At 37.4% G+C, this 12,717-nt stretch overlaps 1 protein-coding gene across 3 annotated transcripts in view; it reads left to right on the top strand.

Moving 5' to 3' along the window:
- Positions 1-3,998: 3,998 nt before the first annotated feature.
- The window catches only part of LOC124171738 (protein bric-a-brac 1-like), a 53,350-nt gene continuing 44,631 nt past the window's right edge, over positions 3,999-12,717 (top strand). For all 3 annotated transcript variants that reach the window (XM_046551012.1, XM_046551014.1, XM_046551013.1), the window contains exons 1-3: positions 3,999-4,068; positions 4,951-5,820; positions 6,981-7,076. In XM_046551012.1, the coding sequence (XP_046406968.1) occupies positions 4,981-5,820; positions 6,981-7,076 (936 nt within the window). In that variant the 5' untranslated portion in view covers positions 3,999-4,068; positions 4,951-4,980. The remainder of the gene's footprint in view (positions 4,069-4,950; positions 5,821-6,980; positions 7,077-12,717) is intronic.

Below are 12,717 nucleotides of genomic sequence, written 5' to 3'. Positions count from 1 at the left end.
AGAAAAAAATCTTCCTAGTCCAGCCATTATCGTGTAAATATATAATGACAAAATGGAAAAATTACCGGTCGCTGTTCATACGTTGGTGACGTCATGAGAGCCTTGGTTCATTTCGTGAAAATTAAAACGCATACGCTCCATATTACCAATCAATTATAAAATACAACCCGCACGTATGTATATGTTGCCGACCCCTGGGCAAGGGTACGTGAAAATCCGTGATTTGGATAAGGATCCGTGATCCGACCCCTGGTGGGTGAGGAAGGGCTAGAAATAGTGTTTCCTTGATATTTTATAGAGAAAAGTAGATATTTTCAGTGGGGAAAACTCATTTTCCTTGACCGTTTTCAATTTTTCCATAAAAGGATATCCAGTATACTTCTATTGAACCTCATACCTCGAGAATATTCTTTCTACTCTTATTAGGGATCGGGTTGATCGTTGATTTCCCACCCTGAGGGCTCGGGTTCTAGTCCTAGTGGTGGCAGTGATTTTTTGACACTGCCCAATCCCTACTTGAGTGCTTTGAGAAGGACAGTTCAAGTACAACACTCTGTCCGTTGGATAGGACGTTAAGCCGCGGTCCCCACGGCGCCTTTCGTTAAGAGCGGATAATCAGTCCCACCCTTCCTTCCCTACCCTCCCATGGACGTCGCAATCGATTCCAGTTATCACTGTAATCAGTGACCAACCTTAAGAGGAGAAGATTTTGCTGTGGAGGCGCCTAAAAAATCATTATTCTATTTTTTTATAAATATACAGGCATTTAAAATTGTTGTCTTCTTTCCAATCGAGGTGAATTTATTATATAACACGGAATTTCCATAACGTTAATTTTCAGGTGACTCTATAAAGTTTTAATATACCTGTCTTTTCCACGGTTGTACCCACAAAAAATCGATATGGTACAATAACTTGAATACCATGCAATTCCGAATGGTTCCAAAATGTCTTTCTATCTGGGAATTATACTCACTGTCCACTTTTTAGAGCTATCTCCAACAAATTTCCAGCTGCACTGTCCTGCAATAGGATAGTTTCCTTCATCAAATAAAACGCATGGCATTGTTTGCGATTCGTTACTTACTATTAGTGTATTCATAATCTACAAATTAATTGATTTTAGAAATCCCAGTTTAGACGAATGTTAAAGGTCAATTTCAACCTTGTTTGAAAAAGGCCAGATTGTCGGCCATGCGATACCACTCCACGTGACGTACAGGGGCCTAGATGCTAATCGAATAGTCAGGAGTGTTACATCGTCTGAGATTACCAATGCATGCATGTGGCACAGAGCTCAGAGAAACATCTCTTAATAATCACTTATTTTAAATGCCTACGGTCGGTAAGTTTCCTTCGTTTGATAGGGTATTAATAAGCCAAGCGCTATCTGCTTGCAGGGTACTCTGCCACCTGCTAGCAGCCTGCATCGTAGCGGCGCTCACAGCCTCACACCACAGTGGCCTCACACGGCAGCAGCCGGAACCAGAATGACGTCACACGGGCTTTTCCCAGCATTCATACTTCGCCGTCTTCGCGCCGTCGCGATTTCGCGCGCTTGAAATTTTTCACTTATCATTTAATCGCGAAAAATAAATATCGTCATTTAAAAATATAAAAGCGTGAAATACGTACTCCTGGAGTTATAATCTTTCGATTTAGGCAATAAAAAAGAAATAGGAAACCACCCTATTTGCTCTCGTGGGGCAAGGAGGCAGTAGCCTGGGACTCCGCTCTCAGAGTACCTGAAGAGGCTCCCTTAAAAGTGTAATATAAATATTTGAAAATTAATCTTACTCCTAAATCAGGGCTGATCCATCCTCTCAGGTTTAAAAAATTACCCATGCCTTTGGTTTTCGTCAACAAAAAACCATACCTTTAGAATATTATCTAGGGAATTGGAATGTCTTATTAGTTTATTGTTTTCTGTTACCTTGTTTAAAAACTGGACTTTAAAAAAATTATAACTCTGCAGTGGTAGTGGATCGACTAACATATATTAGATATTGTTGAACCCGTCAACGCCCACGGGTGCCATATGGCACCCAGTGCATTGCTGAGCCAATACTCCTGCAATGCATTTAATATGTGAATTTTAGCGTACATTTCGGTGCACATACTTAGTAGAAGGTTTCCTCTGTTCTTCGGTCAGTTTGAATTGTGTTCATTGCATTGAGCTCATATGTATCATATTTTTGAAAAGTGAAATATGTGTGAATAAAAAAAACTTGCTGACGGGAATAAAATATAGAGAAGTTCAATTCCTCATTCCGTAATAGTTCAGAGCAAAATGCGAAAAGTGTAATATGGTATGCTGGAAATACTGTACTCTCCCACTATTTTGTTCAATAACTTACAAATGGAACATAATTTCAAAAAAAATGTAAACGTGTATGAAAGACTCGATTCAGGCGAGATATAGTGGGAGTTTGACATTTAAAAAGTAAAGTAGAATTGCATATTTCCATAATATTAAACAAATGTATAAAAGTGTGATTGTATTTTATTTAAAAAAATTCTAAACGTTCTGTGGCCGTAACAAGCTGAACACATTGCTTGAAGGCTGTACTATTTAGCGAGCAAGTTAAGGGATCAGCATGATAAACAAGGCTATAGCGATAAAATTATGACAGAGGGTGTTCAGTTGAGGAGGGGGTACAGTTCTGAAAGTTTAATTGGAGGATGTACGCTTTAGACAGCATCTTTCAATAATTTCAGGGAAGTTTGATCCCTTATATCTCCCTCACCGGTATTGAAATTAGTCATGTTTGCAAAATTATAAAAAAAAAAACATGCACACATTCGCTCACTCCGTAGACATGCTTTGAAGAATGTGTGTCTGCGTAGCCCGCGCCCCTTTAGGTTGACTAGGATTTGACTCGTATCCCTAAACAGAAAAAAAAACATTTTAACCTGTAAAAAATTTTCTTTACTTGAAAATCTACAGGTATAAATATTGATACTAAAATAGAAGCACTGGTTTGGTTTATTGCAAATGATTTAAAAAAATTGATTTACTTGAAAATCTATAGGTATAAATATTGATACTAAAATAGAAGCTCTGGTTTGGTTTATTGCGAATGATTTTGAGAAATGCTCTCTGGAACTGTCTCTCTTTACTTTATTGTTAATGCGGATAAATTTCATGGGAGATTATTTTATTTTAATTTGCCTGATAAATAGTATTTTTATCAATAATTCCTGAACATTAAGCTGTCTAACGCGGAATGATTCCTTGCATCCGTTAATTTTCGGAACAAACTTTTTAGTAACGTCAGATATACCAAGTTTAGTTGTATAAACTTAGTCTGTTAACCATTAATTTACGTTTCAGAAATGTATTTCTGAGATATAAATTGCATAGACATGATGAAAAATTAAGTTCACACAAAGGTTTGTACTCAGTTTGTGGAAGGGTTGAAACGAAGTGCTACTTAACTCATTTCAGGATTACCTCTTGCCCTCGCTGTCAATAATAATTTTTTCTGATTTATCATTTTTTCAAATTTCGGTGCACAAAATTTTGCATTTCTATAACAAATAATGACTTTATTTATTAGAGAATCTGAGTTCTTCTTCACCTACGAATTGAGTGCTTGATAATTATAATCGAATTTTCATCGATTTTGGAATAGTTAGCTTCATTTATGTAAGCTATTTATCGTAATAAATATATGAAAATAGTTTTAAATTAATGCACTCGTCTTATTCTTCGTGAGATTACGGTTATCGACGAATATAAGTAAATTCAGCTCCTGAAGCATTTATGAATGCGAGCGCTTTCGTAGACAATACTCAGGTCAAGCTGCCATCTTGTATTGAATGTCAAAAATCGTATTTAAGGGCGTTTTATTGTATTTAAAACCATTATATAAATAATTAATGATTTATAATGTTACATTTTGCAGATATTTGTCATTAATAATGTTTTTTCTCGGCATGTTTATGAGTTCAAGCGCTCACTTGACTAAACTACTGCGTGGTTGACAGAAGGCGGTCTACGTCACAGTAGGCCGGGTAAGCCGCCGTTGCTGAAGTGGCAGGGTTCGTCCTAATTCATGAAGCCAGGTAAGACGGCAGTGTATCGTTATCGTGGGGAGTTGCATGGTATATGTGTGTAGAACAATACCGTTTGTGAGTTGTCTATGATACTGGTAGTGCTTCAGCTTCTATATTAGTTATTACTTCTCCTTATTGAGCTTCGCAAGTGAGTAGGGACGTCGAAATTTCCGCCATTTTGAAGATTCTCCGGTTCTCTCTGAATAAAAATAATTGTAGCTGGTTTATAATCATAGGAAGTGCGCTGAAACAATTATTATCGAATTCCTTGATTTTTCAGTAGTTATGTCATTGCTGATTCCTTTCGTCGCTTGACTCTAGGTCGTCAATGTTAGTGAGTTATTGGAATCAGCATATGGAAATAGTATATATTATTGCTATATTTTGAAATGCGCGCTCCGTGATTCACATGTAATGACATACAATGCGGCTGTGGGAAACTTAATCATAATCATGTTTTCTTTTAGTTTTTGTGAAAATTTGGTGTTTCTTCTGTTGAGTGAGTTGTTGAACATAGTGCGAAAAGTGCCTTGAAGCAGCGACGTTGGATCTAGTGCTTGCCTGCATTGTCCTAAGGTTTAATCGCTGTATTTGTGTTTACTACGAACGTGATGCACGTTAATTTCATTATTTTATTTCTCTTAAAGTTCCCGAATGAATTTTTGTTTGTGAAATCTTGAGGGAGTATCGTAAGATAATTCAAATGAGAAATGTCATTTTGTTTTTATTGTTTCTTTTGGTCAGACCTCGATGCAGCAATCGATCTACGTGCTCTTAATCTCAGCTGATTTGCTTTTACGAATTAGATTGGTGGCTCAAGGAGTTGTGTAGATTGCAGGCTTAGGTAATGCGATATACTATTTATAAACAAAGCTTGTTTGTTGTCTTCAGAACGAGGTTAGGTCAGCAGGAGCAGCAGCGATGGGGAGTGAGCATTATTGCCTTCGGTGGAACAATCACCAAAGTAACCTGCTGGGGGTATTCAGCCAGCTCCTTCAAGACGAAGCTCTTGTCGACGTGACGCTCGCATGTGAGGGCCACTCGTTACGTGCCCATAAGGTGGTCCTCTCCGCATGCTCTGCTTACTTCCACGGCCTTTTTGCTGCGCACCCGGACCGCCATCCCATCGTCATCCTGCAAGACGCCAAATTCTCTGAGCTCCGCACTCTGGTGGACTTCATGTACAGGGGGGAAGTGAATGTTGAGTATGGAAGGCTCTCAGGTCTACTCAGAACTGCCGAGAGCCTCAAAGTTAAAGGGTTGGCCGAAACAACGGAATCCAACCGCGGAGACCCTCGTTGCTCGCGTCCCTCACCCACCATCCATGCCTCGACACATGAGGGAGAGGATGCTAGCCCATCGGCCGCCGCAAGTCCCCCCATGGCGAACCCCTTGCCCCCGGACACCCCTCCCTCTCCTCCTGCGACCACCTCAGAAAGGAGGAGCCACCTTGGACGGGGCGAAGGATCTCCGCGTCCCGCTACCGACTCCTCCCCGCCGGGATGCCACTCTCCGCCGCGGAGCAAGCGCTCCCGCGGCCGCCACGGCTCCGGAGGCAGCGGCGGCAGCGGGACTTGCGAGGTCCGAGGGGGGTTGGCGTGCCACCGTGACGTACAGGGGGCCGACGTTGGCGACGCAGTGACGGCGGCTGAGGACGTCGCGACACCCGGGGTGGCCTCGCCGCCCCCGCCTTCGCCACCCTCCGGAGGGCCGATCCCCGGGCCGTCGGGCCTGCTGTTGCCTGTCCAGAGGGTACCATTGGTATGTTGGTGTCGTGCATTCTAAGGGGATGTGGTGGCTGATTGCTTCATTGGTTTATCGTTTGTGGCAGTGTTGGATATTATATATCACTCTTAATGTGCCGCGAAACGGCTTTATGGCATGATTAAGTATTCTGGGTTTTACAATTGAACTCTTATAATGGGTCAGAATAGTCGTGTTTAATGTCACTGATTTTTGCCTATGTTCGTGTTGACTCAGCTATCTGGCCAGTGATAGAAAGAGCAGTGTAATGATTTAAGGTTCTCTCCATACCTTCTGGTGTGCTGCAGTTGCTCGAAAAAATTTCAAAACCCTTAAGGATCCTCCTGTTCAAGGTTAGGTGTTGAGGTCTACGATATGGGAATTACGAAATGGGAGTTGAAGTGGAAAATGACGGTAAAAAAACGTATTTCTAAGAAGGTTTTGATCCAATAATGGTGTTTGTTGTTCTTTAGTGAGGTGGTATTGTTAGAAGAAAGTTGATAAATTGCCCTATCCAACTACAATTGTAGTAAAATGTGTGATCGTGTGTGTGAATTCAAACTCATTTCATCGTTACTGCTAATATAAACCTATATACTGGTTGGTTCTGTTACATTATTTTTCGTAAATATTATTGGCACATGATGAGATCTATAATGATGTCTGCATTTTAAATAATCACTCACGTTCATTTTTTGATATAACCAGTCAAACACTCACTCAGTATAAAATTACAGTGTTGGATGTGCATCCATGTACACATTAGCTTCTACCATTGGTGTCACCTTCATAGAGATAATAGGAGGATTATTTCAAGTTATCCTCCCCTCCATCCATGGAGATCTAGCACTATATTACTTTTGGATACTATTATTGGTCTTAAATCCTACTAATTAATTCACAAGTATATATAATATTGAAATATAATGCATGTAGTACCATTTTATTCTTGTTACTATTCCAATATTTAAAGCAATGCACAAAGCAATCTAATGCTCTACGCCTTGTTGCTCACCAATGCTTAAAATGGGGCATACAATTCTTTAAATATTGTTCTATGCTTTTCTAATGTGAGATATATTTGGGGAGAAGGTCATTGCTTGGCCTGTCATTACTTCTCCCATGCCAAACTGTGTTTAATGCATTTAAATTTCTCATCAATTCCCTTTCCCTTGAAGTCACTGAAGAAAGAAATGGATTGGGATCGGGCGTCATCTGATGACAAGAGTGGCACTGGTGAAAGCTCCTCCGAATATCGACATCCACAGGAAACAGTAAGTAATTTTGTGCTTTACTTCTGCTTTCTTTCATCTCTACCTTTTGGAACTTATTCTTGGTTGTTACAGTTCCTATGCCGAGTTAATCGATAGTTTTGATGTCCTTATTTACTCTCTTGTGTTTATACTGAAGGTTTTCTTATGGTTAGTCTCACCTTTATAATAATTATAATGGTGATCTACATCTTGGATAATGGGACTGGCTTTATTCTTTTATGGTCTAAACATATTATTTGCATAAATATACTCATGTTTGTCTGTCTTTCACTTTTTCGTGCTGTAGCTCTCCAATTTCACGTTTTGAAGATGCTTGTGAACATGATGTCATCCATAATTGTGATTGTATATCCATTCACCATCTTGAATTATATTTCAGGTTATATTTAGCATTCAAATGTCTAAGAAAGGATGTAGTTATTTATTGTTTCTGTTTATTGTACACATCACATTTTGTTGTGATTGATGTAATCACTTTTGTGGCAGTTTATTGTTTGTTTTGTTTATTGTTTGTCTTAACGCTATTCTTTTGTGGCTCAAGTTGCTTCACGTAATGATTGCATATGTAAAATAACTGTCCTTGTGGCGGTGACGTTTACAATTTAATGGTTCACTGCATACTTGTCCAAAATCTCCTGTGAGCAAGTGTAGTGTAAATCAAAGCCTTAAACTGGCAGGGTTGGAATCACTGGAATGGCCCGACCTAGCTAGACCAGGGTGATCAGCCTAGCTCATTTGAAACTATCAAAGAATATTTAATGATACTACATGTCAAAGATCATTGTACAAATTTCCTAATTGTTTATTCATACTTATTCCCTCTCAGTTTCTTTTGTGAAAATTAGCCTGTAGTTCTATTTATGTCCAACATATCTTGGTTCCTGAGTTATGTTTTGTTGATTGTGAACATTTATCATTTGTTATTGTGGTTCTCTTTTTTAGTCATGTGGGATTTTGCGTGATATACATTGTATTTATTAAGATTTAGTAATGTTAAATTTTCAGCACCAATCAGAAATATTGCTTTTGTTCATTTTGTTACCTTTTATAAAGGTTTGTCTTATTTTCCTGGAAATATGGGAGCATTCTACTCCAAATAGGATAACTTTCTATGCATCCCTACTGTTTTACAATTTTTAATATCACAATTTTAAGGGTTTTGCTTATGTGATTTGAGTTTATTTTTCGCATTTTTGCTACTCTTGGAGTAAATTCATGAACTCAGTCAGAATCACTCTTTGGCATTCTCCTGAGGGCTTATTACAATCATAGTTTTTTATCAAATCTCTTGAGCAGCTTTGTTTGGGAGCCAGGTCTCTCCTTCCAAGAATAGTTTTTCATTGAGTTGGGTGATGACCCTGTGCAATGCTTATTTTTTTTAGATATTTTAAGCTATAGGGCAATGCTTACCCTTGATTACTCTCTGCCATACATACTTAAGCTCACATCTTCCTCTCTCAAAATGCATGCTGACCTGATTTGCATTTTTTTTGTAGTCAGATCCCCTCCAAATGAAAACTACTGCTGCTTTTAGTGCTCAATTCTTCAATGAGAATCATAGTTGTTATAAAAAACAGCACATTTTTGTTGGACACCTTTGTATAGATGCCCATCATAAGTAAGAAAAGCATTGTGTTCACCATGGAAGTCATATGGTATGCTTTTGTTATTAGTTGATCAGTGGCTATTGGTAATTAATGACTCTCAATTATATATTGCTGAAAAATCCTTGGGTGTTTACAATCAGGTGGAAAATATGTTTCATGCTATGGAAACTAAATGTTTGTTTTAAAATGTGTCCATGATTGTATTTGGCTTATGGAACCACCAAATGAATCAAATCTGCTGAATAATTTGCAACTAAAATCTTCAAAGATCAGCATCATACTTGCGAGTTCCAAGCTTTATGCCTACGAATGGTGCTTGTCTCCAGGTTGGACACTATTAGTTCGTGGTAGTTTACTGAATTCCGACTAAGGGCACAAAAATAGCTATTTTCAATTAGTGTAATATTTTTGCATCCTACATTTTCTATAGATGTGGGTCATTTCACCTCAATTTAACAAAAGTTTGTCCTCAAGGGTCTCAGATTTGGATAAAAATGTCTGTAATGGGCTTGTAATCACTTCACTGTAATCACAGACTGTTTTGTGAAGTGAATTTATGTTTTTATTACTTTTTAATTTGTTTACATTTTGCGAAGAATAATGCCTTGATTCTAAAATTCCTTATATTTCACCACCAAATTATCCTTGAGCCATGATAAATGGCTTATTTATGACTTTTCGTAAGATATTGAATGCATAAAAATTTTTTAAAATCCCTCTCCTCTTTTATTGTTGTATAAAAAGTTTTAAAAAGTGAATTTGCTTTTCTCAAATACCCGATCTTGGAATTGAGCCAAACTTTTATTTTATGACCGAACACATTCACCTTCCTATCCCAAAAATAAAATTTAGTGGCAACTCGTAAATGGATTTAGAAAAAATTTGCTTGATCTTTTCTGAAGATTTAGATCAAACAATCAGTTTGTATGGCTTAACTTTCTTGTTTATTCATGCCCTAATGTTTTACAAAGATATAATTTCCCAAATTTTACTCATGTTTTTTCTGTATGTATTAATCCACATCATATTGGTTGGAATTTAATGTTTATTCAACATCTTATCTCTAAATTAACAGCGTCTTCATTTAAAGCATTTTTACTTCCAATGGATTTACAGTCTAAGATTCCTTTTAGTGTCAACTACCGCAGGAAAGGTTTCCTGTGTAATTTTTTTCTGTTTCCTGTTGCGTTCAAAAAGGTATTCGAGCTATAAATTTTTCTCTGTGGCACAGTCTACATCTTCTCAGTGTTTAATTTTTACTTTTTTAATATGATAAACAATTACTCATGCCTGTCATTATACATAATACCTATCATATATGAGGACCAGACAACAACTAAATTTCTTTCCATGGGGGTACCGAAATCTTTCCAATAAACTATAAGTATAGGATATGTATTATTCAATCATTAGCTGCAATTGATTTATGTAATTAAAATATAAAGGCTTTTTCAGATTATCACTGTTGTCAGGAGCTGGTAAAACCTGCTGGAAAGAGGTTCATAGTCAAAGGTGAATGTTACAGGCTGCTTGAAATGAACGTCATCTGCGATTCATGGTAACATGTTACAATAACCTTGATATAATGGCGGTGATGGAAAGCAAATGCCTTAAGTAAGGATATTCCTTGATAAGGGCTTCTAGTTAATTTTGAATGAGTTTGAATGTGGATTAATCAAGTGCCACTAAATTTTATTTTAGGCATAGTAAGTTGAATGTGCTTGGATTAAAAAATCAAAGTTTGGGCCTGTTCTGAGATTGGATATTTAAGAAGAGCTAATTTAAAATTTTTATATGGTTTTAAACAGGTAACCATTATAGGAGATGGAATTTTACACATTTAATATCTTAAGCAAAGTCTTAGCTTTAGCATAAGCCATTAATCATGTCAATTTAGTGGTGAAATAGAAGGAATTTTATGATTCAAGGCATGTATTTTCGGCAAAAATGAGAAAATATTAGAAAAAGCTAAAAATCCACAATTTTTTTTTGCAAATTGGTCTTCAGGTATTTAGTTTGATAAATTTTCATCAAAATCTAAGATCTGAAGATGTTTGTTGAATATAGTTGGAATTACCCACCGTCATTTACCATGTGCCGCACCTTTTCACAGATCAGGGAAATGTGCATGGAACTAATAGCTTAGATCCTTGGTGAAAGTAATTGCTCAAAAGGATAGGTATGTCGGTTTAGGGTGTGTAGGTTACATGTTGGATACTTAATATGGAGAAATCAATCCCAAATAGGATGAGTGACCACTAGGGATTGTCTCTGCTGTAAGCTATTCTTTTCGGTAACTATCGAGGTTGGAAAGTCTTTCAAAGTTCATCACTATCAACACTATCCAGATTTGATAATTATCAGAGAAGATTCTATCTAGTTAGCATTAATTACCATGGGGTGAAATTGCCTTGGACTGGGAACCAAACCATATCCTTAGGCTTTACAGAACATCAAGCAAACTGCAGCACTATCCAGGTTCCTTCATTCCCATGGAACTTTTAATCGTGGTTCATGGTGCTAGGTGTTGGTCATTCATTTTAGAACCATTCATCCCATACGTTTTTGTGTTGTATAATTGCCATGGAAAATTAAGGAGCCTTGAAAATGCAGTAGTCTGTGCATGGACCCAGAAAGCGAAATATCTGTGGCTTAATTCCTGGCCCAGAGAAAGTTTTCCAATGGCAGCGAATATGAATTTTATAGCTGCTCCTGCTGAACGTTAGAAATATATCGCCGTCTATCTTGTCACTGTGGAAATGTATCACCATCAACTTGTTGCTCCGGAAGTACCTTCTACCTTTACTCTGGATAAATTGCCTCATCTCTTGTTCTGCCATGAATTTTTTATGAATTCTTCACTCTTTTGCCGCAACAATGCCAATTATGTTATTTCTGTTGAATAATGAATACTTGAACTTGAATGGTAAAAAGTACACTTTTTTATTCGAGACTTGAAATACTCTTCCAATGTGTGGTTAATGCCATTGGTTTTTATGAAATATTAGTGGCAGATAATATCTTAATAGTGATAGCTTCAATGTGAAAATTCATTGTTTGCATATGTACAAGAGAGATTTATATTGCTAGTTTGAAAAAGGTCTGGTTGGAGATGTGAGTTGAAATTCACAAGGTCTCATTTTGAAATTCATCGTTGTGAATTCCTTGTATGTAGTAATGAAGTCAGTTCACAAATTCCTTGTGGTGATGAGGTCAGTTCCTGTTCAGTTTTCTGGCTGAGAAAACTATTACATTCTGTCTGTTTGCAGTGGTGTATTATGTGGTGGCTGTCTGTGTGGTATTGCACCATAAGCAGACTGGGTGGATGTAATGGATTAGGCCTTATTCATCTTAGTGGTTATTTGTATCATTTCTTTCTTGTTGGCTAAGTGATTCATCGGGTTTGAGGTGTTGATTTGTGGTATTTTGTCTGAGGCTCAGAGCTGACTCGTAGATATATTCAATTCACGGTCACAAATTGTAAATCGTTTTATGTGATAGATATCTGTGACACTAATTGAAGATGACCCTCCACTCAAATGTCATCTTATCTAGAATGACTTTAAATCTTAAAAAATCATTTTAGGATACTGTTGTATCTGCTTATACATCTTCATGGTCACTCAGCATAATCTTAATGCTTTGCCATAAATATTGTGGGAGATATAATTGTGAGAATAATCTGTTTTCTCAGTCATCGCACCCTTGTTACTACATAGTTATTGTCAGTTTTTATCTGGAAAATGTATCCCAAAGTGATTTGGTCTTTAGTTTCACTAGTGCACTAAAAGGGTGAACGGTGATACCAGTCGTGCATATCTCCTCTTGTAATTTAAGCTGGCAGATTCAGTTCCTAGCTTCTTTCAAAGTACTTGGTACAAACTCAGAGGAACTGCTGAGTGTTTGTGTTAAAAGGCTGTTTATTGTCACTAACCTGAAAGGTTATTTTTATGGCATATTGTTTACAATTATCCATGTGTTAATCTGTTATGTAAAATATTTCAATACAACTACATTGACAGCTATTACCTAAT

This window comes from Ischnura elegans, chromosome X (genome assembly GCF_921293095.1).
Source record: "Ischnura elegans chromosome X, ioIscEleg1.1, whole genome shotgun sequence".
NCBI lineage: Eukaryota > Metazoa > Arthropoda > Insecta > Odonata > Coenagrionidae > Ischnura > Ischnura elegans.
This window is presented reverse-complemented; position numbering and strand designations above follow the sequence as displayed.